Source organism: Scyliorhinus torazame, chromosome 24, assembly GCF_047496885.1.
Source record: "Scyliorhinus torazame isolate Kashiwa2021f chromosome 24, sScyTor2.1, whole genome shotgun sequence".
NCBI classification, from domain to species: Eukaryota; Metazoa; Chordata; class Chondrichthyes; order Carcharhiniformes; family Scyliorhinidae; genus Scyliorhinus; species Scyliorhinus torazame.
Window position 1 is genome coordinate 13,606,604 of NC_092730.1, and position 27,841 is coordinate 13,634,444.

Here is a 27,841-nt window from a genome sequence, read left to right on the forward strand (position 1 = left end):
TTTAAATAAAGGAAAACTTTAATTCACATTAGTAGAAAGACAGTGTGCGAGTATCACAAATCTACAAAACACTAGTGCATTAACAATGAGCACGAACGGCCGCCCGATCGGAATGAAGTGTTGATTCGTACAAAGCAGATTAGATCATCAGGGAGAATCTCCCGCACTCTCAAATCTCTCTGGAATCGGTTACCCCCCCCAACGTGGTGCAATTCGAAAAAGGGACCGACAGCTCACGACCCCTCCCCGGGTGTTTTCCGCATCAATACAGCCGCCCCATCAGGGAGGGAGATACATTATCGGCAAAAACCAGCGTGACTCTGCACGACACAGCTGTGCTTAAAAGCAATGAAGGCACTGCGTTAGGAATGCAATATATTTTGCGCTGACTATAATCAAAATCTTTCAAACCCTCCCATTAAAACGTTTGGGCCTCACCTTTTGAAGCTGTTAAGTTTCCTCGGTTAAACATAGGAAGGTCGATCTTACAAAGCCGGCCAAGTGTTCACACGCCCTGCGGCATCATTTTAAGGCCGGAGCTTTTTTTTGGGGGGGGGGGGGGGGGGGGGGGGGGGGCATAAGGCAGGAATAAAAAATAAAAAATAACGAAAGCCCACCCACTGGCAATCGCCAGTTGCCACTGCCCCGGAGGTGGAATGTAACGAAGCTTTGGGAAGCCCATCGAACGGCCTTCAGGACGCGCGTTCGAAGCTAAAACGCAATAGTTGCCGCATGTTAGTCGCCTCACATCGACGGGTGGGGTGTGCAGTCAGACAGACGATTGTGCACCCCCCCCGCCCCTCCCCAAACTAAACTCACTTCTGCATAAGACACCGACACAGCCAGGAGACCGTTATCCCTTCAGAGTGGGCTCGCTTTCTCCAAGAAATGAAAGGACCAGTGCGGAAGATCACGATTAATCCCACCGCGCCATACAATTGCTACATTTCGATAATCAAGTTCATACATTTCTTAAATAACCAAAGATATATATATATATATATATTTGTGTTTCCTTCCCCCATAATTCCTCCAGATTCAAGACTGGGCGATTGTGATCCATCAATACTGTGCCATCTTGTTTCATAGAACTGTTGCTCGACAAACAGAAATCATTGTGCTGCGCAGTAGTTCAAACTCTCTTCAATCCATCAAATTGTTTTTTTTGTTGACTGTTGCCAAATGTCTGGCTTCCATCCCCACTCCCCCCACCATCGGTCCTCTTTGGGAATCTACCCCACCCACCCCATCCCCCCTCCCGCCCACTGAACTCTTTCCGTTTGAATGAATGGTCTCAGCCCTGCTCCAGTGTCTCTGTCACCTCCACAGCGCTGTAAGAGGCTGGACCCTGGGACAGTTGCCGTGTGAAAAACGACGCCGCCCTCTTGGGCTTCACCCGCTTGATTTCTTTACCTGGGAGCGAGAGAAAAAGAGGAAAATATAAAAAGGTTTGCATTTATACACCTCAGGACAGGCCAAAACAGGAGTCCATTCGGCCCATCAAGTCTGCACCGACCCTCGGAAAGAGCACTAGGCCCACTCCCCCGCCCTAACTCCGCCTATTGATCATGGCCAGTCCACTTAACCTGCACCTCTTTGGACTGTGGGAGGAAACCGGAGCGCCCGGAGGAAACCCACGCACACACGGGGAGGACGTGCAGATTCCGCACAGACAGTGACCCAGCTGGGAATCGAACCTGGGGCCCTGGAGCTGGGAGGCCCCGTCCTGACTCACTGCGCCACTTCACAGCCAACGAAACACGTAATTGAAACGTGGTTACTGTAGCGGGGCAGGAAACACGGCGGCCAATTTGCAAGTTCCACAATAATAATCTTTATTAGTGTCACAAGTAGGCTTACATTAACGCTGCAATGACGTTACTGTGAAAAGCCCCTAGTCGCCACACTCCAGCACCTGTTCGGGTACACGGAGGGAGAATTCAGAATGTCCAATTCACCTGACAAGTACGTCTTTCGGGACTGGTGGGGGGGAAACCGGGGCGCCCGGAGGAAACCCACGCAGACACGGGGGAGAACGTGCAGACTCCGCACCGACAGTAACCCAAGCCGGGAATCGAACCCGGGACCCTGGCGCTGTGAAGCAACAGCGCTAACCACTGTGCTACCGTGAACAAGAGTGGCGAGCATGGCCACGAGGGGGTGAACAGTGACCCAAAGGGCAACAAGGGGAAATGCCCTACCCTGCTCCGAATTAGGAGCAGCGGGATCTGCATCGTCCTCCCGAGGCGGGGAGGCCTCAAGCTTGATGTCTCACCTGAAAAGCTGATCTCATCTCTCGCGATGAAGTGCTCAGCTCCGGCACTGCGAACACGCAAGTGAGCGAGGCAGATTACGCGTGGGGGGGGGGGGGGTTTAAGGTCAGGGGATTTCGAGTGACGAATGGAACCGTTGAAACGCTGGAGGAGCCATTAAGTAAGCGAATATAATGGAACATCCTGTGACCAGAACGAGCATTTTAAATGCAGCTTACAGAGGCTCTCTGATAGCAAAAACCTGGCACGGCCCCAACACCAGAGAAGACTCTTTGCAAATGAATAAGACCCATTCCATGCTTGTTTTCCCCCCCAACGCCTGACACACTCTATTCACTCGATGTAGCAACAGTTGTGGCTACACAGGGCAGTGCTGTGGCACAGTGCACTCCTGTGCCAACATGCAGCGGGGTGGGTACAATGCAGGCATTCAAGGTGGCCACACGGAGGGGGAGGGGCGAGCACGTTGCGAAAGAGCAACTTGGTGGTGGGGGAAGAGAGAGGTGGGGCAGGTTCAGGGGCTGGCACTGGATTTAATTTGTTTTGTAGTGTTGTGTGTGTTAAATGTAAAAATGCAAAAATTTGAAATTAAATATTTTAAAAAAACGAATGTAATTTAGCTTGACGTTTCTACGATGCTGCATTTTAAAACCAATACGCTACGTCCATTGGTCGTCTTGGAAACGTCCTTTCCCTTGCCCTCCTTAGCCTCCAGATACTCCAATCCTGCACACACCCTTCCTCACCTCACATCTCCAGACAGCAAAGGATAGTACTCCGGAGGCCACCTTGACTCAAATCTTTTGTTTATTGACAGCGCTAAGCAGTACAAGCGTGCGCCTCCTAACTCAAATCACACCAGGATTGGTGGGGCTTATATCATCTTTTGAACACGACAATTAAACAAAACGCATCGGGGCTGGTTTAGCACACTGGGCTAAATAGCTGGCTTTGAAAGCAGACCAAGGCAGGCCAGCAGCACGGTTCAGTTCCCGTAACAGCCTCCCCGAACAGGCGCCGGAATGTGGCGACTAGGGTTTTTTCACAGTAACTTCATTTGAAGCCTACTTGTGACAATAAGCAACTTTGATTTCATTTAGAGGGCGGCACGGTGGCACAGCGGTTAGCACTGCTGCCTCACGGCACCAGGGACTCGGGTTCAACTCCGGCCTCGGGTCACTGTCTGTGCGGAGTCTGCACGTTCTTTCCCCGTGGGTTTCCTCCGGGTGCTCCAGTTTCCTCCCACAGTCCAAAGATGTGCAGGTTAGGTGGATTGGCCATGATAAAATAACAAATATTTAATAGTGTCACAAGTAGGCTTACATTAACACTGCAATGATGTTACTGCAAAAACTGCCCCCGTAGTGTCCAAAAGGTTAGGTGAGGTTACGGGGATAGGGCGAGGGAGTGGGCCTCAGTAGGGTACAGAATCGATGGACCGAATTACCTCCTTCTGCACCGTCGGGATTCTATTCTAGCTGGTAACTATTTTGACAACAACTTGTAAATCCCGTCAGGGAACTGAGCCTTCTTGCATGAAAGGCGGGAGATACGAACCACTATACCAACAAGGAACTCTTTCAATTGCATTCCTTTCTCGGAGTTAAACAGCAAACGCGCAGCGGGGACGGGGCACGCCCCTACGCCATCTCCTTGCTGGCTCCAAAACAATTCAACTTAAATCCAATTCATGGTGTCCACAAATGGGACGTACTGGGTCCGAGCTGACAAGAGCGAACATTGCTCCCGATGTCGCGTCCGATCTTACACTTAGCCAAAGGGGCGAGAAGCCATCTTCTTACGAGTGAAGCTCCGGTGAAGACCCACCACCTGCACGGTGCCCATCGCAATGCCCCTGCCGACTACCCTCACACCCGACTGCCCGTCACATTATCATCTCCAATTCACCCATTGCCGTACACAGAAAGCAATGAACGATTATATACATTCCACCCCCCTTTCTCGGGTTCTACTGCTTCCTGTACATTTTGGGGGAATATATCCGAGGGTTTAGACTTCCCCCCCTGGCTTGTTGGCGGTTTGACAGGCCCCTGAGCATTCCTCGGTGTGGTATTTCGATCCAAATCATCCTGTCCACGCAGTCCGGGTTTGCAGCAAGGTTTCTGCAATGCAGCAGCACCCTCTGGTGTCGGGGATTGGAATCGTCAGTGCAGGGCATTCACGTGCAAATCGGCAGAAGTCCCCCTCCCCAGGGCATTCGGGAGAGCACCAACATTTGCACAGGTGGTTGGGAAGCGGGGGGGGGGGGGGGGGGGCGAGGCGATGACTGGGCTCAGGGTCACACTCCCTGTGGGCAGCCCCACCCCCCACCCCCCCTCCCCACACAGCTGCTACCGGGGTTTCAAACGGGTTGCCTACCCTCCTCCACGTAGTCGATGGTCGACAGCTGCTGGATCCGATTGCACACCACACTGTTCTGCCGCTGCAGCTTGCCCCGTTTCCCCTTTGGCCGCGGTGGTTTGGTAGCGGTGGCGTCCTGCGCCGATGGCATCTCGACGGCGGTGTTGAAGTCAATGCAGTAATCGATCATTCCGCTCATCAGCTCTGCCTGCACACACACACACACACACATACAGTCTTAGGATCAATCATAAATTTACAGTGCAGGTGGCCATTCGGCCCATCGACTCTGGACCGGCCCTTGGAAAGAGCGCCCCGCCTGAAGCCCATGCCTCCACCCTATTCCCGTAACCCCACCCAACCTTTTTCGACACGAAGGGCAATTTAGCACAGCCAATCCACCTCACCTGCGCAACTTTGGACTGTGGGAGGAAACCGGAGCACCGGGAGGGAACCCACGCGCACACGGTGGGAGGGAACGTGCAGACTCCGCACAGACAGCGACCCCCAAGCCGGGAATCGAACCCGAGACCCTGGAGCTGTGAAGCAACTGTGCTAACCACCGTGCTGCCCCATCGACTCAAAGCCACCTCCCATGCCCGAAGGAGCTGCGTTTCCTTGGCCACTGTTGCCCCCGACTACGTGGGCGTGCCCAACCAGCGAGTGGTGGCGGACTATTCAACTGTGAGAGGAATCGTAGCTCACAACCAATCCCATTTGATAGCCACACATTCTCGGGTCCAATAAGGATCACCTGATTGTAAGACAGTGGAGGAACCCCGGCAGATTTTATTCAGCTCTAACTGCGGCCTGCATGTTGGTCTGGCTAAGAGGAGAAGTCAGAGAATTGGACCTTAGATTTTCCGGATTGGTTCCGACGTAGTACACCTTCACCCGGCTTGCGAATTCCGATTTATTCATGGGAAATTAGACGCCGTCTTCTACCTCACCCGCACTCCACATAGTCCGCAAAAAAAAAAAAAAAAACTCCGAAACTTTTATTGCTCCACTTATTTCAAAATAACGATGGATTTAATCAATCAACTGTTTGGCAGAACAAGACAGTCTCGTTATATTTAACAAGATTTCCATTGCCCTTAGGCCCTCCCACCTCGAATAATTAATGCAACACGGTCGCACAGTGGTTAGCACTGTTGCAACACGGTCGCACAGTGGTTAGCACTGTTGCTTCACAGCGCCAGGGTTCGATTCCCGGCTCGGGTGACTGTCTGTGCGGAGTCTGCACGTTCTCCCCCCCGTGTCTGCGCAGGTTTCCTCCGGGCGCTCCGGTTTCCTCCCACAAGTCCCCGAAAGACGCGCTGTTGGGGGAAATCGGACATTCTGAATTCTCCCTCCGTGTACCCGAACAGGCGCCGGAATGTGGCGACGAGGGGATTTTCACAGTAACTTCATTGCAGTGAAGCCGACTTGTCATAATAGTCTTTCATTAGTGCCACATCTTTAAATGACGAAAAGAAAAAGTAATAGAGGGGGGATCTGATGAAGACAGAAACTGATGCAAACACGCAGGTTGAGGGCAAGACAGACAGGTTAATGTCTTTGAAAGGGACAAAACCAGCAGATTCAAAACAGCCAGATGGGTGTCGAGAGAGGAACGTGTGGCTCGTTAGAAAGTAACGCTTCAAGATATTTTTTTTTAAAAAGTGAATCTCATTTATTCTTGTCAGGCTGCAGAATCGAACTGGTACGGGAGACGTTATTTCGATTTTCTATCTCTATCAACACCTTTGGTTTCTGATCCTCACGGCACAGCGGTTAGCACGGTTGCTTCACAGCTCCGGGGTCCCGGCTTGGGTCTGTGCGGAGCCTGCACGTTTCCCCCGTGTCTGCGTGGGTTTCCTCCGGGTGCTCCGGTTTCTTCCCACAGTCCAAATATGTGCAGGTTACGCTGAATGGCCATGGTTAATTGCCCCTAGGTTGGGGGGGGGGGGGGGGGTCACGGGGATAGGGTGGGGGATTGGGCCTACGTAGGGGGCTATTTCAGCGGGTCGGTGCACTCGATGGGCTGAATGGCCCCCCTTCTATGCTGTACGGATTTTGGAGATCTGAGACAAACTCATTGCACATTACCCCCAAGACGCAGACCCTGTACAGAACTCAAACAGCTCAGAAATCCATCCCTATGCTTCACTCGAGCCTCTTCCCGCACCCTCGACACCTCCCGTCGTGAGACGGTCTGGCTTTCCTCCGAAATGCACGCTCGTCTCAACTCTGCCTTGAGGTGGTTAACACTTTTCGGTGTAGACAGCTGGAACTGTATTGTGCCTGGAGCAGCCTCGCGTTGCTGTTTGATGTTTACATCTTGTTTGATCTTTCCCATCTTAGTGAGACTGCCCCAGTGGGTCGGAGTGGGGGGTGGTGTGCTGGGGGTGGTGTGCTGGGGAGTGGGGAGATGAGGTCGGGGAAACAATGGGAGTGAAACAAGGGGGCGCCGGAGCAATCAGTCACCGGGCTAGCAGATTGGCTAGTCAAGGGAGTCAGGTGGGGGGGCGGGGGGGGGGGGGGGGGAAAAAAAGAGAGAGAGAGAGAGATCTGAAGTAGGTAATGGAAAGGAGGTCGGGGGTGGAGGCAGCCAAGAGGCGAGCCAGGAATGGCACGGCGCATGGGCTGAGGGTGGGCCCCAGAAAGGTTATGGCTGACCGGCCAGGGAAGGGGTGCCCCCCATCCAGGCTGATCACCTGGAATGCCAAGGGACTAAATGGGCCAGTTAAAAGGGCACGTGTTCGCGCGCATTTGCGGGCTCTAAAGACGGACGTAATTATGTTGCAGGAGACACATTTGAAAGTGTCTGACCAGACTAGGCTAAGGAGGGGATGGATCAGCCAGGTCTTCCACTCGGACTTGGATTCTATGTCCGGGGGGGGTTAGCAATTATGATCTGGCGGCGAATACTGCTGGCATGGAGGGACTCAAAACCTCCGAAGACCGAACTATGGCTTTCGGACATGTCAAGTTTTCTGGGTATGGAAAAGATTAAGTTCGCCTTGAGGGGATCTGTACTGGGGTTCGCCCGAAGGTGGCAACCATTCATCGACTTCTTCACGGGAGGGTGAACGTCAGCAGGGGGGGTAAATTTATATATAAAACAGAATCCCGTCACCTCCTTGGTACCCACCTGCTTGGAATAAATCTTCAAAAGCTTGTTCACAATCGCTCCTCCCTCCTCTCCGTCAAACTCCAGCCACAAGATGTCAGCGGTGTCCTCGTCCTCCGAGGCGGTATATTCCCACGACAGCTCATGGAAACACAGAGCCAAGAGCACACACTGGAAGAGTGAAAGTGAAGATTCAGTTTCAACTAGATTCCCCCCCATTGGCGATCAGTATAAACTAACTCTTTGTATCAACCACAGGACCAACAGCCCCAGAACCTATCGAGGGTCCCCAACCCCTCTCGATTTACATTTTCTCATCGTACATCCACAAACGCATACTTCAGCAGAGGCCGCTGGGGACATGTATGCAGCACGAATCCGGACCGATTCCGCCCCTTCTCTGTAGGCTGTGAGTGGTGCACTGGTCTGGACCATTCAGCTGCTGCTCCAGCTATGGACCAACTCAAAAAATTCTACGGTGCCAAATCGAGGGCCTGTGCTTCGCAAAGCTGAATACTTGGCAATGCCACCCTCCACGGGGCCATTAATTTAGATGCACCTGAGATATTTTAACACAAGAGGTTCGGAATGTGAACTAATAGCTTTAAACTGAGTCACTGTCCCCATCAAACACTCCCAGGACAGGTACAGCACGGGGTTAGATACAGAGTAAAGCTCCCTCTACACTGTCCCCATCAAACACTCCCAGGACAGGGACAGCACGGGGTTAGATACAGAGTAAAGCTCCCTCTACACTGTCCCCATCAAACACTCCCAGGACAGGTACAGCACGGGGTTAGATACAGAGTAAAGCTCCCTTTACACTGTCCCCCATCAAACACTCCCAGGACAGGTACAGCACGGGGTTCGATACAGAGTAAAGCTCCCTCTACACTGTCCCCATCAAACACTCCCAGGACAGGTACAGCACAGGGTTAGATACAGAGTAAAGCTCCCTCTACACTGTCCCCTTCAAACAGTCCCAGGACAGGTACAGCACAGGGTTAGATACAGAGTAAAGCTCCGTCTACACTGTCCCCATCAAACACTCCCAGGACAGGTACAGCACGGGGTTAGATACAGAGTAAAGCTCCCTCTACACTGTCCCCATCAAACACTCCCAGGACAGGTACAGCACGGGGTTAGATAGAGTAAAGCTCCCTCTACACTGTCCCCAACAGCACGGGCGTCACAACAACTCGAGATTCCAATTTCTCGAATCCTTGCCGACACACCGAGCGGTGGCTTAACTTTTAGAAGAGACAGGAGCCGGACGTGGATTTGGTCACATGACACGGAGACTCGTGGAACATTCCGGAAGCAACACCACACACCCATTCTGCTCTCCAATCAGCAGGGTGACTATTAAAACTGCTGAAATAACAATAGGCGTCACCTTTTCCTTGCTGTCCATGACAGACACGCCATCCAGGCTGATCGCTATGGTTACCAGCTTCCGCCCATTCCGGTGTAGAAAGCTCTGTGCGGGCTTGTCAATCTCCCCGGTGAACATCGCAGAGCTGAAATAACACAAGGTGCAAAGCGTGAAGACTCACAAGGACGACGGCAGAACGGAGAACTCGCAAAACTAGGGCGAGGCTGCAGGCCGAGGGTCTTTCCTCGAGAAAGGAAAAGGACGCGGAGGCAGATGTTGGAGCCTTCGCCTCGTTGATCGCCCGAGGGGGGGGGGGAGAAGAGAGAAAGAGAGAAAGAGAGAGAGAGAGAGAGAGAGAGAGAGAGAGAGAGAGAGAGAGAGAGAGAGAGAGAGAGAGATCTGCTGGAATTCTTGACTCTTGAGAAGGTCAGGTTTGAACTGAGGGGAAGGATGGCGGGGTTCTACAATTCATGGGCGTTATTCATTATGCACTTTCGAGTATTGGATCACATCGAACATAAGGGGGGGGCTGGGGGGCTGCATGTGTTAACGACGACTACGGGTGATTCCTGATTGTCATTTGTTTATGTGAACATGGGGGCCAATGTCTGGGGGTTTGGTGGGAGGATGGGATCGTTGTTATTGATATGGGGATTGACATGACATTCGTTACTGATTTTCATTCATAAACCCTGTAGGAAATTCAGGAGAAGCTTCTTAATTCAGAGTGGTGCTATCTGCCACACAAATATTCTTAAAATTATAAATTTAGAGTACCCAATTAATTTTTTCCAATAAAGGGGCAATTTAGCGTGGCCAATCCACCTGCCCGGCACATCTTTGGGTTGTGGGGAGCGAAACCCCACAGACACGGGGAGAATGCGCAAACTCCGCACGGACAGTGACCCAGAGCCGGGATCGAACCTGGGACCTCAGCGCCGTGAGGCAGCAGGGCTAACCCACCGCAGCACCGTGCTGCCCTTGCCACAGAATAATTGAACCAGGACTTCCGGTGACGGCGGGCGGGAGGCACAATGGAGGGCTCCCGTTCGGGAACGGCATTTTCAGGGCTTTTAAGCCCGGTCCCAGGGTCCACGGAGGCGGCAGAAGCAGGGAGAAGGCACGGAAGAGGCACAGTGAAGACACAGGAGGAAAGAAAAAAAACAAAGAAAAATGTCGAGGGTGAGCAAGAAAACGGCCGAAAAAAAAACAGCTGAAGGTCCGTCGGCGAGTGGAAAGGTCGCTGCGGGGTCACCAAGGAAAATGGAGGCTGGAGCTCCGGGGAGGGCCGCACTGCTTACGGCTGAAGAAATGACTGGGGTGATGGCTGCGGAATTTGAGGAGCAGTTGGCGCAGATTGCGAGGTGCATGGAGACGGTGGGGAAGGAGGTGAGGGAGGTTTCGAGTGCGCTGGTGGAGGAGGCGGTTTCCCCGGTGAGGACGGAGGTGGCGAGCGCAGTGGCGGAGGTGCGAGAGCAAGGGGAAGCGCTGAAGGAAGTGGAGGAGACGTTATTGCAGCGCGGTGATCGACTTGCCTCGATGGGGAGGGGGATGCGGAGGGGGATGGACGCTGGCAGGGATCTGCGAGGAGGGGTGGAGGACCTGGAGGGCAGATCCAGGCGACAGAGTTTGAGGATTGTGGGGCTGCCCGAAGGAGTTGAGGGACCGAGGCCGACTGAGTGTTTTGCCGCGATGCTGGCGGGACTGTTGGGGGAGGGGGAGGATACCTCCCGATATGGACTGGATCGGGCTCATCGGTCGTGGAGGCCTGTACCGGGGGCGAGTGGGCCACCAAGGGCAGTGACTCTGTGGTTCCGTGGATGCAGTGTGGGGGGGAAGAGGGTCCTGGGCTGGGCCAAGCAGAAGCGGGTGGTGCAGTGGGCTGGAGCTGGTATACGTGTATGCCAGGACTTTGCGGTGGGGCTGGCGGGGAGGCGGGCTGCCTTCCGCCGGGTGAAGAGGGCACTGTACATTGGCGGGGTGCGGTGCGGCATTGTATGTCGAGCGAAGCAGACTTACAAGCTCAGGGACTTTTGTTTTGGAACGGCGGAAGAGTTTGCGAAAGCAGAAGGACTGTGGCAGAACTGACAAGTTGAGGAGTGGCCGTGTGCCGATGTAACCTCATGACTGTATTTTCTTCTTTTTTGTGTCGCTGCGCGCGGGTGTAGAGGCTAAAGGAGGCAATGTGGTATATATTTAGACAAGGGAAGGGACGGGACTTTCACTCGAAATGAGGGTTCTTTGGGGTGTAGGTGGATATGCGGGGTTTGTGTGCTAGAGGGGGATCTTTGGGCTTTCCTAGGGCCGGGAAAGGGGGAAAGGGACCCGGGCGGGGGCCTCCACGCTGGCCGATTTAAGCCGGCCAGTGAACGGGAGTGAGGTGGGGGGAGGGGCTGCGGCCATCGGAGCCTGGCAGAGCAGGGTCCGAGTGGTCTAGCCGGGGTGGAAAGTTGGGGGGGGGGGAAGGAACCGAGGTTGGGAGGAGGAGTTTTGCGGGAGGCAGTGGACGGGAGGAGCTGGAGACCTGGAGTATGTGGGTGGGTGGGTGGGGGGGGGGGAGCTGTGTACAATTAAGGGCGACTACGGGTAATCCCTGATTCCTTTTTGTCATTTGTTTATGTAAGCATGCGGGTTGAGGTTTGGGGGTTGGTGGGTAGATGGGATCGTTGTTGTTATGGGGACTGACATATCTTGCTGATTATTGTTTATTGTTGATGGATGTAAATGTGGGAGAAAATGTGAAAAAGGAGAATAAATTTTTTTTTTTAAAGAATAATTGAAGCAAAGGCAGAAATGTATTCAAGTAGCAGCCTGATTGGGGAAAAAGGTGAAAGAGGGAGAGGCGAGTTGCTTGTCGAACATAAAACGCCGTCACATCAGATGCACTCTGCCGAGTGACCCGTCGATTCTCTGCAGTCAGACCTCCGGGTCCCAGGAAGATTCAGGAACAGCAGGGATCCCAGGAATACCGTAACAAGACAGGAAAACACAAGGCTTGCTCTTCTGGCTCTAGCACGTCTGGCTGGGACAGGCTGGAATGCCAACTTAGCACACAGGTAATAAAAGAAAGCAAATGGAATGTTGGCATTTAAAGCTGAAGGAATCGAGTATAAAGGTAGTGAAGTGTTGTTGCAACCGTACAAGACATTGGTGAGACCGCACCTGGAGTATTGAGCACAGTTTTGTTCCCCTTATTTGAGGAAAGATGTAGTGGCATTGGAGGCAGTTCAGAGGAGGTTCACGAGGTTGATTCCAGAGACGAGGGGTTTGTCGTAGGAGGAGCGATTGCACAGTTTCGGCCGGCATTCTCTAGAGTTTAGAAGAATGAGGGGAGATCAAATTGAGGTGTACAAGATGATGAAAGGAGTGGATAAAGTAGATACGGAACGGATGCTTCCTCTTGTGGGGCATTCTGCAACGAGAGGTCATAGTCTTGGAATAAGAGAGAGCAAATTTAAAACCGGGTTGAGGTACTTCTCCCAAAGGGTTGTGAATCTGTGGAATTGGCTCCCCCAGAGGTGCGGTGGATGCTGGGACAGTGAGGAAATTTAAGGAGGGGTTAGAAAGATTTTTAATTGGTGATTGGGTGAAGGGTTATGGAGAACGGGCAGGACGGTGCAGTTAAGGCCAGGATGAGATCAGCCATGATCGAATGGCGGAGCGGATTCGATGGGCCGAATGGCCCAACCCTGCTCTTATATCTTACGAACTTTAGGTCAATGGTCAAGCACGACCTTTGCTCCGGGGGTCATCAATCGTTGGATCTCCCTTCCCCAGAGTTTGGGTCACTGAATGTTTGTCAGGAAGATTCTGGAGCCAATAAGAGTGGCAGGGGTCATCGGGAGTGGGCGGAATATGGAGCGGAGGCCACAATTAGAGCAGCCACGGTCTTGTTGAAGGGTGGAACAGGCTTGAGAAGGCCGAAGAGCTTAGTCCTGCTCCCGTATGACCCACGAGGGAGATGCAAATACCAGCGTAAGGAAGGAAGTTCACTGTGCAAGGGAAGTATGGCAGGATTGTGCTCAAATTCTCTCAAGATCTCCATAATCGTATTGAATGACGGAGCGGCCTCCGGAGGCTGAATTGCCGACTCCTGCTCCTATTTCCTATGTTGTGTTCAGCGATGGCATGTCAAGGGGTCGATAATTAAATGCTCTCTTGTTGGCAGGGGAAATCCTCAACATTCAAGGAATCACACACACACACACACACGTCGTCGTCTGCGCAACCTGCCCTCGTAATCGGAATCCGAAAGGATTAGGACACCTCCCACCCTCCGCCCAGCCATGCGTCCCCCACATCTTACCCATAGTACCGCAGCAGGTGACACTTTTCCAGGTAGGCCCGGTAGTGTAGCTTCAGTGCCTCAGACTCCTCGCAAGCGGCGTCATCCACCAGCTGCCTGAAGGACCCCAGGAGCCCCTCCTCGTAGCTGTGCGGCTTAGCTCCTCGGGACCGCAGCACTGCCAGGAACCCGCCGTGCTTCTTGCACAGGTGGGCGGGAAGGAACAAGTCGGCTTTCTCCCTGCAAACATTTCACAAAGCGGGTTAGTCCAGGGCTCGCGGGGGGGGGGGGGGGGGGGGGGGGGGGGGGGCCTGCGTGACACTGGCGGGAATATCAGCCCGCAATCGGTGGCAGGAAAACTCAATCCGGCCACTGCACTCATGGTTCAAATGCCCGAATTGTTCGGTGCTCGCATCTGACCCCAGAAGGAACCAAATGCGCCCAGAGAAGCCTCCGGAAACATCAGGGACAGCAGGGTGTGACTGCGAGTGAGGCAGGCGGAGGGATCCGGAATCCGGTAATGGAGGAGCCTCAGGGAGGGAATAGACAATCCTAGAAATTGCAGTGCAGAAGGAGGCCATTCGGCCCATCAAGTCTGCACCGGCCCTTGGAAAGAGCACCCCACTTAAGCCCTCCACCCTATCCCCGTAACCCCGCCCAACGTTTTTGGTCACTAAGGGCAATTTACCATGGCCAATCTACCTAACCTGCACATCTTTGGACTGTGGGAAGAAACAGGAGCGCCCGGAGGAAACCCACGCACACACGGGGAGGATGTGCAGACTCCGCACAGACATTGACCCAAGCCGGGAATAAAATTGCAAAGAGATATTGACAGACTAGGAGAATGGGCAAAATTGCGCCGGGTGGAATTCGTTGTAAGCAAGTGAGAGGCTGTCCATTTCGGACCAAAAAAAGGATAGAGCAGAGTACTTTCTAAATGGAAAGAAGTTCGGTACAGGGATGTCCAAAGAGATTTGGGAGTTCAGGCGCAGGGATCCTTTAACTGCCACGAACAAGTGTGGAGAATAATCAAAAAGGCTAATGGAATGCTAGCTGTTATATCTAGAGGATTGGAGTATAAAGACACAGGGGTTAATGCTGCAGCTTTACAAAGCCCTGGTTAGGCCCCACTTGGGAGTCACTGTGAGCAGTTCAGCGCACCACACCTTAGGAAGGATAGTTTGACCTTGGGAGGGAGTGCAACGTAGGTTTACATAAATGATACCTGGACTACCGGGGTTAAGTTACGAGGCAAGATTATACAGAAATCGCTAGACTTTAGAAGGTTTTATGGGGTGATCCGATCAAAAGTATTCAAGATATTAGCAGGGAAAGGCAGGGCAGATAAAGATAAACTATTTGCACTGGTCAGAGAATATAAAACTAGGGGGCATCGTCAGGAGAGATGTTCGGACGAACTTCTTCACTTAAAGGATGGTAGAGGTTTGGACTGCGCTCCCACAAACCGAGGTTGAAGCAAGAACGGTTGTTAATATTAAATCTAAGATAGATTGATTTTGTTAAGCGACAGTATACATATATTTATTTAAATTTGTTCGTGGGATGTGGGAATCACTGGCTGTGCCAGCATTTGCTGCCCACCACCGAGGGCATTTAAGAATCAAGCACATTGCTGTGGGTCTCAATGACGGATTTACTTCCACAAAGGACATTAGAGAACCAGCCTCCCCGAACAGGCGCCGGAATGTGGCGACTAGGGGCTTTTCACAGTAACTTCATTTGAAGCCAACTTTGTGACAATAAGCGATTTATTTCATTTCATTTTTTTCAGATGGGTTTTTGTGACAATCGTCGAATTTACAGAGCAGAAGGAGGCCATTCGGCCCATCGAGTCGGCAACGGCCCTTGGAAAGAGCACCCTACTTCAGCCCACGCTTCCACCCCGTAACCCCACCTAACCCTTTTTGGACACTTTTGAGGGCAATTTCGCATCTCCGATCCACCTAACCGGCACATCTTTAGACTGTGGGAAGAAACCGGAGCGCCCGGAGGAAACCCACGCAGACTCCGCACAGACAGTGACCCAAGTCGGGAATCGAACCCGGGACCCTGGCCGCTGTGAAGCAACGGTCCTAACCACTGTGCTACCGTGCCGCCCGAGCAATGATCGAACTTGCAATTATATATAAAAAACGCCTTTCAGGACCTCAGGCCCGTCTCCGAACATTTGACAGTCACTGAAGTGAATAGAAGAGTAGTCTATTCACTGTATTGTTGAAAACGCAGCAGCCCATTTGCACGCAGTGGAGGTGTCGAAAAGCACAAGCAGCCAGGGAACGTTAAGGGAGAATGTGGTGTTGATAGGGGAATGAATCGGAGTGGTAGCTCAGAGCTAGCGCAGGCGCGATAGGTCAAATGGCCTCCTCCTGCACTGCAAAATTCACTTCAAGATGCCACCCACTCAACAACTGAACAGTAAGCATGACGGCAACCACAATGACATTGGCTTTTGTTATGGGCCAGGGTTTAGAGAACCCCAAAGTGTATCATGGAGTTCACCTGACCCGCAACTTTTCATAGATTGTGGGGTGGGGAGCACACAGCCCACTCTGCAGGTGTGGGACAGCAGAAATGGAAAAGTATTTTTTTTAAAAACAAAACAATGTTTATTCTATGAACTCAAGTTAACCTTTTTAAAACATACAGTGAACATCTTAGCAACCATCAATTCAAATACAACCCCCAAAGAATACAACACTAAGAATTGCTTAATAACTTCCCAAACAACATCTAGAAGACAAAAGAAACACCTTTTAACAGAAGTACATCAGGTTTACATTCACTACTGAGAACATTTATAATTCTGAATTCACCAAATGATCAAGAGATAGTCTTTTCATGGCAGAGAGATCAACAGCACACCTGCTCTGTCTGGCTTCAGCTCCAACACTGAAAACAAAACTAAAACACACCCTGCGGGAAATAGCCTAAAACGAAAGTAAAAAGCTGACACAGCCCAGCTCCACCCACACTCTGACATCACTGATAAACCACCCATTTCTTAAAGGTACATTTCTTAAACACCCATTTCGTAAAGGTACCCTCGCATGACACTTTTGCACATGAAGCATCAGCCGTTCTGTGGAGAGTTTAACCTCTCCCGCCCGCCCCACTTCAAATGCTTCCATTTTGTTTGGTCAGCCCAGGCTCTGCCCGCTGCCTTGGCATCAACTCACCTGATGAAGGCCGGGTTGTGCTGATCTTGATCGAAGGGGCCGAGCTCGATGCGACAAGCGAGGGCGCCCAGCCTGAGGCAGTCCTCCATGTCGTAAGGGTACCGGCCCTGCAGAATGTTAAACTTGGCCTCCTCGTACAACAATCGGAGGATGCCCTCGTCCTCGATCTGAAACGTCAAACAAACGAACGTTTGCTACTCAAATCGGTTTTAAAATGCTCGTGGGGAGGAGAGGAAGGGGGGAAACTTTTAAAAAGGTAGCACATTGTTGGAAAACTATGTGGATTTTTAAGTCATCACATTCACACTTAGTATCACTGCAGCTGGTTCGGGTTAGCACCCACCTGTAACTCCTTGCCTTTGGGAAAGAACACGTTCTTCCGAAATTGCAACGATGGTTCATCTGTCAAGAGACCGAGACATTGTTAGGACAGGAATTGAACCAGCGACAGACACAGCCACAGCATTTCCCACTCACCCAGGCGGACACTTCCTCTGCACGAGGGGAGATCTATCCCATTGAAGCACGGGAGGCAGAGCTCGGAGAGGAGTCTGAAGCCATCCGCACCCAATATCCACACACCCAATGGGGGCGGGGAGGGGTTCCTTCCAGCCGTAGCCTCCCCTTCTGAGCGAGGGTGCCAATACCAATTGCAGCACGCACCGAGTACGGCCGACACGGCTCAGGCCGAGTGGGCGCTGGGTTGTGGAGAAAGACAGAGCCGGAGGACGAGGCGAGCGGCAACGGTCAGCGCTCATGGTCGGCGGAAGCCACCGTCGAGTTCCTCGGGAATTCCCGCCAAAGTTGCCGACGCTCTGGCACAGCACTCACCATGAACGATGTCGTCGACGGGACACTTGGTGAAACGGTAGAGGAGATCAGGCCACTGCCTGCACAGCTTGTACGGAAGGTGTTTAGGTTTGAGCTGCAGCTCTGCCAATAAGCAAAAAATAAAAACGCGTCAGATTGGGGAAGCGGCGGAGGAGCACGAACAGAGAGCGTTTAAACGTTCTGCTCTCGGTCCGTCCTATAATCGCCCTTCAGCATTAAACTGAGCCGCCCTTGATTGATTGAATACCTTGCAAAGTCCGCTTCCAAACGGATTGATGCATCGGCACACTTCACACCGGTTAATGGAAAAATGCAATCTTTACAGACATATCTCCTGTTACCGCTGGATGACCAGGGCAATGTCTTTTTGGCGCCGGTCTCACGAAGAAAGGGACACAATACGTCCATTGTGCACCGCCAAAACAGTGGTATTTAAATGCCGTGGGTGCAGTCACTAAAATCCTGAGGGTGCATTATTTTACGCGAGACTTGTTCACAATCAAGAGATTCACTGTGGAACATATTTATACACCAGAGCAGGCTCGAGAGGCGCCGTCCTCTCATTTGTTTCGCACCCCCCCCCCCCCTCGCTCTGGAATAAAGCTTCCATTTACATCTCACATTTCATATGACTCAGCCATTCAGACAATGAACTTTACTTTCTGTAGGACGACAGTCACCATTACACAGGCCACAAATTCTGTGCCCACCACACGCACAAAACAGCAACACAACAAATGACTAGCTGGTGAGTTTCTCTGCTGCCGCTCATCGAGGGATTGGCCGAGGCGTCAGAACTCCCTGCTCTTAAATATCCACAGGAAGAGCCTCGGTTAATGTTACACCCCAGGGTGAGTCACGGAGTTGGGTCATATTTCTGGGTAATTGCCTGGGAGAGCACGGCATGAGAGAATAGGTGCTTGCAAAGTCCTTGAGGCACAGAGTACAGGCTCCCTGCCCCACATCCATCACTCTGTGGAGGTAATTGTTTAAAAAAAGGAACATGGAACATACAGTTCAGAAGGAGGCCATTCGGCCCATCGAGACTGCACCGACCCCCACTTAAGCCCTCACTTCCACCCTATCCCCGTAACCCAATAACCCCTCTGTAGAAGCCAAGTATTTCAAATACAACTAGTATAGGTAAAAGATAGCTGTTTAAGCATAAATGTTGAGCCCCAGTTTTTAATACCCATTTATACAGCATAATTCACTTTTACTGAAGTGCATTGTTCTGGCAAATGCATATTTTCAAAGACAGTGTGACATTAAAACAGCAAGATAATTTGACACTGCTTGTGCTAATTGTCAAGGCCAAGGGATTGAATACACAGCAACATGAAGGCACCATTGTTCACAATGCAGATAACAGCTCGGTCAGAAAAGCTGATGTTGCACATTGAAGATGGACGGCTTGCCATCAAATCAAATGTGTTTGAGTCTAACCCAAACCAATTAGGATTATATTGGGGTGTGATTAGATGACTTAAGACAGATATGAAAGTGTATAACTGAAAAGTTTCCCCCGCCATTTTAGTTTAGTTTTTCGTGTGTTGTCTGTGGTTTTATTGTCTTTGAAAGTGTGTTGTCTGTAGTGTATTGTCTTTGGGGGTGTGTTGTGCTGTGTTGTCTTTCTGTTAGTTTAGTCCGTTTTGTCCTTTATAGTCTCCATTTTAGGTTTGGTTTAGTTTTTAGGAGATGTCTTTGGGGGTTCTGTCAGCCTAACAGTCTGTGTCAGTGATGTTAGTCCACTTTTGACTTTGAGTTTAGCCGAAGATTAGCTTTCTCTCTCTTTTCATGTTTCATTGCCAGACTTTGACCTTTTAAAAGTTACTTTCGAGCTGTCTGCCTAAGCAAAGAAAGATAATGTCTGTAATTCTCTGAAAGCTTCGAATTGTCTACGAATTGCCTTTTAAATGACTTTCAAATTGTAATCAAGCGACTACAAATAAAACAATTCTTTTTGGCACCCGAGGAGTTTATACTGCAAATTTCTGCTGAGTTCCAGTATTCGCAAAGTGCTACTGATAACCGAATAGCAGAGATGATATAAATTCCTTCAACTATACACAGTCGAATAATACAAGGAATCGAACAACTTAACACAGTCTACAAATATTACAAATCTTACAACTTGTCGTATTGCGCCAGGACTTGATTCATCAACTAAGCTTCCTCCAAACTTGGCGTAGTTCGACAGGTTAAGATCCCATAAATTAAAGTTTCCTATAATTGGCGTAGTCGGCAGGATTTTTTTTTTTTTTTTTTTTTTTTTTTTGACACTAAAAAAAACCTTTTTGGACACTAATGGCCAATCCGCCTAACCTGCACGTCTTTGGACACCAAGGGACAATTTAGCACAGCCAATCCACCCAACCTGCACATCTTTGGACACCAAGGGACAATTTAGCACAGCCAATCCACCTAACCTGCACGTCTTTGGACTGTGGGAGGAAACCGGAGCACCCGGAGAAAACCCACGCAGACACGGGGGAGAACGTGCAGACTCCGCACAGACAGTGACCTGAGCCAGGAATCCCACCTGGGACCCTGGAGCTGTGAAGCCACAGTGCTAGCCACCTGTGCTACTCTGCACAAGATTTTCAAATGGTATTCTTCGTACTGCATGGGGTTGCATTGTGCTCTGTACCATGGGGTGGGTTTTGGGAGGGGGGGGGGGCGCAACGGAGGAAGTATTCACAACATTAGCAAGGGCCACCGCAGATGCGCAAAACACCACCGGGGGGTGTTTAAAAAAAGTGTTTTGGCATTCCTGTTGCCCCAATCGTCAATATTAGACGGAGGCCATTGAGAAGTGGATGCCACAGCGCTTTAACCATATTCACACACTGAGCTTTGCCCATTTGCAGTCATGCCCACCCACCCTCAGAGCTACACCAGGTGGCCTGTGCATGGCGACTTGCAGGCGCTGCCTGCTGGCCAGGAGCGAACAAAGCCAGCCGCACCCCGCCAGCCTCCCGAACACAGAAAAAGAGGTCCACGCGCGCCACACTGGAACTGCGGTTTGTCCATTCCCCGCTTTCAGCCTGAACCTCAACTTTGCAGTCAGAGGTCGTGGGGGTTAGAGTGGAGCCACGCCCATTAGTAGCGGTCTTCAGGGTGTCGAGAGCAGCCGGAACTCTCGGAAGGGAGGGGGGGGGGGGGGCGGCACGCCCTGGCCTTCGCCTCCACAATAAAAAAAATTCTTGCAGTCCAATATGCGGGAAGCGGGGAAGAGAGTCGAAGGTGAGTTGGATCCGAATCATTTCTTATTTCAGGAGGCGGCAGGACGACAGAGTAAACGGGGAATCAAAGAGAAAACCCGGGCAGTAAGGATGACTAACAGCAGGAATTAGCTGCAACCATGCTCAGAAAGGACGTACCAGACTAATTTCACTGGAACGGAATCTTTGATGCTCACAAGATAAAAGGGAGAGATGACGTGAGGACAACTGGGAGAGTAGCAATCGACGCCCATTCATTAAATGGATATTTGTTCTGTTTTGGGTGCGTCACAGACCTATGCACTAACAATAATGCAACTGACAGCAGGAATATATCATGGGCAGCACGGTGGCACAGTGGTCAGCACTGTCGCTTCACAGCGCCAGGGACCCGGGTTCGATTCCCGGCTTGGGTCACAGTCTGTGCGGAGTCTGCACGTCCTCCCCGTGTCTGCGTGCGTTTCCTCCGGGGGCTCCGGTTTCCTCCCACAACTCCCGAAAGACGTGCTGTTGGGTGAATTGGACATTCTGAATTCTCCCTCCGTGTACCCGAACAGGCGCCGGAATGTGGCGACGAGGGGATTTTCACAGTAACTTCATTGCCGTGTTAATGTAAGCCTACTTGTGACGCTAATAAAGATTATTATTGTTTCCAGCTCTCCTGAAGGCAACGGCTGCTGCCAAGCCCTGTGCCAGCGCCGTCAGGGATGACAGGCTATTCGACTGCGGAATGGCAACACAGTCAAGAGCTTGATATTGAGCTGAACAGCCCTATGAAGGAACCGAGGTGCAGGAGATGGCCATTCAGCCCATCGAGCCTGCTACCCCACTTGGATCAGATCATGGCTAATCTTCCGCCTCAATGCCAGGTTCCTGCACCATCCCATATCCCTCGATTATCTTCAATATCTAGAAATCTATCAATCTCAGTCTTGAACAGACGCAGTGACTGAGGGTCCACAGCCTTCCGGGGCAGAGAATTCCAAAGGTTCACTTCCCTCCAAGTGAAGTTATTCCTCCTCGTCTCAGTCCTCAATGGCCTGCCTCTGATTGATTCAGGGTCCCGTCCCCCCGCCCCCCCTTTGGTTCTGGACCCTCTCAGCCAGAGAAAACATCCCGCCAAGCCCAGCAAGAGTTTTGCCCGTTTCATCGAGATCACCTCTCACCAGTCTGAATTCGAGAGAATGCAGACCCAGCCTCCCCATTCAGGCCCAGGTGAAGAGTCACAGCCGTCTCATACAGCACAACTCAGGCGAGCAAGGGTTCATACTCCTATCTCAGGCCCCCAATAGCAGCAGCCTCCGCTCATGGATCAGGTGTAGCCCCCTCCGCATTCTCCCCAACAACGCAACTTCGATCCCAACCTCATGAAGATGGTCACTCGAGTATAAAAACTGGCAAGCCATGCTACAGTTGGATAGAACCTCGGTTAGGCCGCACTCGGAATAGTGCGCACAATTCTGGTCGCCACACTACCAGAAGGATGTGGAGGCTTTGGAGAGGGTGCAGAGGAGGTTGACCAGGATGTTGCCTGGTCTGGAGGGTGTTAGTTATGCGGAGAGGCTGAATAGACTCGGACTGCTTTCATTGGAAAGACGGAGGTTGAGGGGTGACCTGATCGAGGTCTACAAGATTACGAGGGGCATGGATAGAGTGGATGGGCAGGCACTCTTTCCCAGGGTGGAGGGGTCTGTCACCAGGGGGCATAGGTTTAAGGTCCGTGGGGGAACGTTTAGGAGGAGATGTGCGAGGCATGTTTTTTTACGCAGAGGGTGGTGAGTGCCTGGAACGCATTACCAGGGGAGGCTGTGGGAGCAGATACATTAACGGCGTTCAAAAGGCATCTCGACCAACACATGGATAGGATGGGTATAGAGAGATACGGCACAAGGAGGATTTGGACAAAGGGTGGCATCATGACCGGTACAGGTTTGGAGGGCCGAAGGGCCTGTTCCTGTGCTGTATTGTTCTTTGTTCTACTCGCGTCCTCCCCATTTCCCCGCCCTGTGGCGAGAACATCGGTCTAGTACTAAACTTGAGGCTGCAGTAGGAACTGGATTGCAACAATTTGTATCTATATAGCACCTTTAAAAATAATTAAAATGTTCCGAGAACATAGACAGGACATAGAACGGGCAACCAAAGATTTGGTCAAAGAGCTTTGTTTTGATAAGCCAGAGAGGTATTTGGAGGGAATTCCAGCGCTTAGGTGCCAGGCAGCTGGAGCCATGACCATCAATGCTTGGGCAATTAAAACCAGGGAACCTCAAGAGGCCGGAACAGGAAATAGGAGCTGGAGTAGACCATTCGGCCTTCCGAGCCTGTGCCAACATTCAATACAATAATGACCGATCTGGCACTTTGGCTCGATTTTCCCGACCACTCCCCATATCCCTTAATCCCCCGAGACACCAAAGATCTATACCCCACAGCCTGAAATATATTCAACGATGGAGCACTCACAACCATCTGGGGTTGAAAGTTTAAACGATTCACAGATACTTTCAGTGAAGAATTTCTCCTCATCTCAGTCCCCAAAATGGCCGACTCCTTCCCGGGTGAAGAAATTTCCTCTCGTCTCGGTCCCAAAATGGCCGACTCCTTCCCCAAGTGAAGAAATTTCTCATCTCAGTCCCCAAAATGTCCGACTCCTTCCCCGAGTGAAGAAATTTCTCCTCATCTCAGTCCCCAAAATGGCCGACTCCTTCCCCGAGTGAAGAAACTTATCTCGGTCCCAAAATGGTCGACTCCTTCCTCGAGGTGAAGAAATTCCCCCTCATCTCGGTCCCCAAAATGTCCCGGCCCCTTCCCAGAGTGAAGAAATTTCTCCTCACCCAGTCCCCAAAATGGCCAACTTCTTCAAGGAGTGAAGAGATTTCGCCTCATCTCGGTCCCCAAAATGGCCGACTCCTTCCCCGAGTGAAATTTCTCAACTCAGTCCCAAACGATTGCCGTCATTATCCGGAGCCCATGCCCCTGCCCCCCAGTTTGATTCTCCGACCAGCGGAAACAATCAAACCCCTTCAGAATTTTGTAGGGGTTCAATGAGGTCGCCTCTCATGCCCTTTCTTAAATGTGGAGGTCAAAACTGCATTCCGGACATGGTCTCAACAAAACTCCGCACAATTAAGAACATCTATCGACCTCTGCTTTGAACGTACCCAATAACTCAGCCTCCTCAGCACTCTGCAGTAGTGAATGCCAAAGATTCACTAGATTCCTCCTCGTCGGAATCCTAACGGTCAACCACTTGCTCTAGACTGTGTCCCCTGATTCTAGACCCCTGCCCCAAGCCCGGGGGAGGGAGGGGGAGGGGGGGTCCATTCTGCACCTATTCTGTCAAGCCCTGCAAGAACTTTGTATGTTGGAATGAGATCACCTCTCATTCTTCTGAAAGGTAGAGAATAAAGGCTCACTCGCTCCTCAATTGGGGCAGGATTTCTTTATCCCCCTCCGAACTTCAATCCCCTTGCCGTGAAAGCCAACATGCCAAAATTGAAGGAGCGAGGGTTGGAGCAGGGTATAGGGGTAGGACGGATTGGAGGGCTGGAGAAAGTTACAGGGGTAGGGATGGGGCGAGGGCCGGTCTGGATATGGGCATCAGGTGCGAATGAGCTCATTATGGAACACAGGCGATGAAAGGATGGCCAGGAGAGCATTGAAATAGGGCAGCGCGGTGGCACAGTGGGTCAGCCCTGCTGCCTCACAGCACTGAGGTCCCAGGTTCGGTCCCGGCTCTGGGTCACTGGCCGTGTGGAGTTTGCACATTCTCCTCGTGTTTGCGTGGGTTTCGCCCCACAACCCAAAATATGTGCAAGGGTAGGTGGATTGGCCACGTTAAAAATTGCCCCTTAATTGGAAAAAAAAAGAATTTAAATCTATTAAAAAAAAGAGAGCATTGAAATATCCATGTTAGGGGTAATGGACAAATTTTGGCAGCAGAGGAGTGGGGATTTGGATTTGTTTATTGTCACGGGTACTGAGGTACAGCGAAAAGCATTTTTCTGCGAGCAGCTCAACAGATCATGAAAAGAAAAGAAAATACATAATAGGGCAACACAAGGTATAAAAGAGAGGGGTTAGTAATAATGTTAGGCTTAGAAGTAAAGTTTAGAACGATTGTAAGGTAAGTAAAAAGTGGATCTGTTAGGGAGAGCTCGCCACGCTCCAGCGCCATCTTGTTCCCACCTCGATGGGGGCAGAGTCGGGAAGATGGCTTGGAGGCATAAGGTAGGCGGCCTTGTTGACGGGAGCAGCTATCTGGTTGGAAGCCAATCGCGGGTTCAAAGAATATCCCATCGTCGAACCTACTTCAATGCAGTACCCACCATTAAAACGTTTCCCCAATTACACCGTCAAACCTCCGCACAGACGGAGACGCGTTCTGCCGTACCCTCCCCAATCCGCAGGGCCCACAGCGACGCACGGACTCACCCAGGAATGGCGAAGTGAGCCACAGCGCGAAAATCTCTTGAGCCTGGTCGGGCAACTGCAGCACTTCCCGAAGGGTCCTGCCCAGCTCTCCAGCCGTGAGGCTCGTCAGACTCTCCACGGAGATCTGAATGACGGAGTTATTCACCAGGTAGACTAGCACTTCCAGGTCTGCGGTGCGGGAGGAGGAGGAGGAGTCGGAAATAAAAAATAAATTAACCGAAGAACAGGTTCATTTTGTGGAGGAACATTCACCTTGTTTCAAAAGCAAGCGGGAATCTGGACTGAGGATCTTAAACCTGCACAAGGCGCAATATCTCCTGGGCGTTTTCTTCTTTTTAACCTTACTGTTGATAGAACTATAGTCACGGCACAGCTAAGTGAACTCCGCGTGCTGACAACTCATTTATTCCAGCTCGCCAGCCCGATATAAAATGAACTGATTTCTGATTCACAACAGCCAGCTTTCCGATCAAGTGACAACACTAATGCAATCGTTAAGATTGTTTAGTCTCTCCTGCGGGCTGCTGTCAAGCTCTGTGCCAGCACCATGGTTCAAGCGGATGGTTTTTGTGTGTTCAGGGATGACGGCCCGGTGGTTAGCACTGTTGCCTCACAGCTCCAGGGACCTGGGTTCAATTCCAGCCTGGGGTGAGTCTGTCTGTGTGGAGTTTACACTTTCTCCCCCCCCCCGTATCTGCGTGGGTTTCCTCCAGATGCTCCTGTTTCCACCCACAAAGATGTGCAGGTTAGGTGGAGCGGGCGCGCTAAATTGCCCCGCAAGTGTCCAAAAAAGGTTTGGGGGGGGGGGGGGGGTGTTACGGAAATTGGGTGGAGGCGTGGGCTTAAGTAGGGTGTTCTTTCCCAGGGCCGGTGCAGACTCAATAAGCCGAACGGCCTCCTTCTGCACTGCAGCGATTCTATGATGAGGCTGTTCGACTGTGGAATGGCAACACAGCCAAAGCTTGATACGAAGAGAGGGGGAGGCCATTCGGCCCCTCAAGCCTACTCCACCATGATCACGAGATCATGGTTAATCAACGCCCCCTTCTCGCACCATCCCCACATTCCTTTGTTTTAAAATATTTTTATTCTCCTTTTTCACATTTCTCCCAAACTTACACCCACCAACAATAAACAATAATCAGTAACAAATGTAATGTCAATCCCCATAACAGTAACAACGATCCCATCCTCCCACCAACCCCCAAACATCAGCCCGCATGTTTACATAAACAAATGAAAGGAATCAGGAATCACCCGTAGTCACCATTGACACACCACAGCACCCCCCCCCCAACCCCCAACCCCCCCCCCCCCCCCCACCCCCTAACTAATGTTCGATGTTATCCAGTTCTTGAAAGTGCATAATGAATAATGCCCATGAATTGTAGAACCCCTCCATCCTTCCCTCAGTTCAAACTTAACCGTCTCAAGATTTAAGAATTCCAGCAGGTCCCCCCGCCACGCCAGGGCACAGGGTGGAGACGCTGCTCTCCAACCTATCAGGATCCGCCTTCGGGCGATCAACGAGGCGAAGGCTACAACATCTGCCTCCGCGATCGTTTCCAACCCCGCTGGTCCGACACCCCGAATATGGCCTCCCGAGGGCCCGGGTCCAGTTTCACTCTCCGGAGCACCTCACACCAGAACCCCTCCTTTATAACCTCGCCCAACTCTTCCTCCCACTTTGCTTTGATCCCTTCCAGTGGTGCCTTCTCCTCTTCCAAAATAGCTCCGTACACTGCCAATACTACCCCCTTCTCCAGTCCCCCTGTCGTCAGCCCCTCCTCCAGCAATGTGGAGGCCGGCTCTACTGGGAAGCTCGATATCTCCTTTCTGGCAAAATCTCTGACCTGCATGTATCTAAATATTTCCCCCTGCTCCAGCCCATACTTCGCTTCCAGATCCTTCAATCCTGCAAACCGACCCCTAAGAAAAAAATCTTTAATGTCTTAATCCCCTTCTCCTCCCATTTCCATCCCACTTCCCTAGCTCAAATCTGTGGTTCCCCGAATCGGCATTTCCCTTGACCCTGCCCCCCACATTCCTTAATGCCTTTGGTATCTGCGTCTAATCTGGCCCGATCAGTCGCTGGATAAGAGTAGGGAGTCGAAACACTGGGTAGATATTGATCGGTCTTGCTGACGGATGCATTCTCCACAGATGCTGCCTGACCTGCTGAGTTTTTTTGCTCAGCCTTATCTGATTTTACTTGCGTTAAGGCAGGTTAAGCTCAGTGCAGGCTGGAGGGTGAAGCATGCACACATGCCTGTGGATCAGACACGGGCCGGACACAACCGTCCGACTGTAACATGGCTTTGGGGAGGGAGCGGGCGGGGAGGGGGGGGGCGTTCCTATCCTCTGGCACAGCGCGCTGTCCCAGCAGTAGCCAGTTCCAGGAGGAGCATGCAAGGAGACTCACGCCTAGCCGCCGTCGAGGACACACTCCCCCGCTGGGAATCTCCCGAGCCCTCCAGCGCAGTCCTCCGCTCACTCGCATCCATCTGGATAAGAAAGAAAGGCAGTGTCAGAAACACCTACATCAAAACGAGGGTTGCAATCCCTCTGGTCACTGTAAGAAGTCAATGTCTTTAGATTCCTTGTACACAGCGCAAATATCAACTCATTTCACTAAAGCGATAGTTAATTATACAACACAGAAGCTAGCTCCCAGTGTCTTCCTGCGCCATGTTTATCTGAACCGGGCCTGGTCGGTCAACTGGGCCTCAAGCTTTATTTGGGT

General features: G+C 51.5%; 1 protein-coding gene across 1 annotated transcript; it reads right to left on the minus strand.

The window, feature by feature from the left end:
- On the minus strand, positions 1-27,602 carry frmd8 (FERM domain containing 8). The gene is made up of 10 exons (XM_072489382.1): positions 27,521-27,602; positions 25,099-25,266; positions 17,441-17,542; positions 16,953-17,011; positions 16,610-16,776; positions 13,431-13,649; positions 9,146-9,269; positions 7,771-7,920; positions 4,653-4,842; positions 1-1,413 (listed from the first exon to the last, which is right to left on the minus strand). The coding sequence occupies exons 1-10, from the start codon at positions 27,600-27,602 to the stop codon at positions 1,295-1,297; spliced, it is 1,380 nt and encodes a 459-aa protein (XP_072345483.1). The 3' UTR covers positions 1-1,294.
- Positions 27,603-27,841: the final 239 nt, after the last annotated feature.

Excerpts from the sequence above, each read along its gene's own strand:
- frmd8 (XM_072489382.1), bottom strand. The coding sequence starts at position 27,602 with ATGGATGCGAGTGAGCGGAGGACTGCGCTGGAGGGCTCGGGAGATTCC. Across the intron at positions 7,921-9,145 it reads TCATGGACAGCAAGGAAAAG|TGTGTGCTCTTGGCTCTGTG; the intron begins GTGACGCCTATT and ends TCACTCTTCCAG. Across the intron at positions 1,414-4,652 it reads CATCGACTACGTGGAGGAGG|GTAAAGAAATCAAGCGGGTG; the intron begins GTAGGCAACCCG and ends TCTCGCTCCCAG.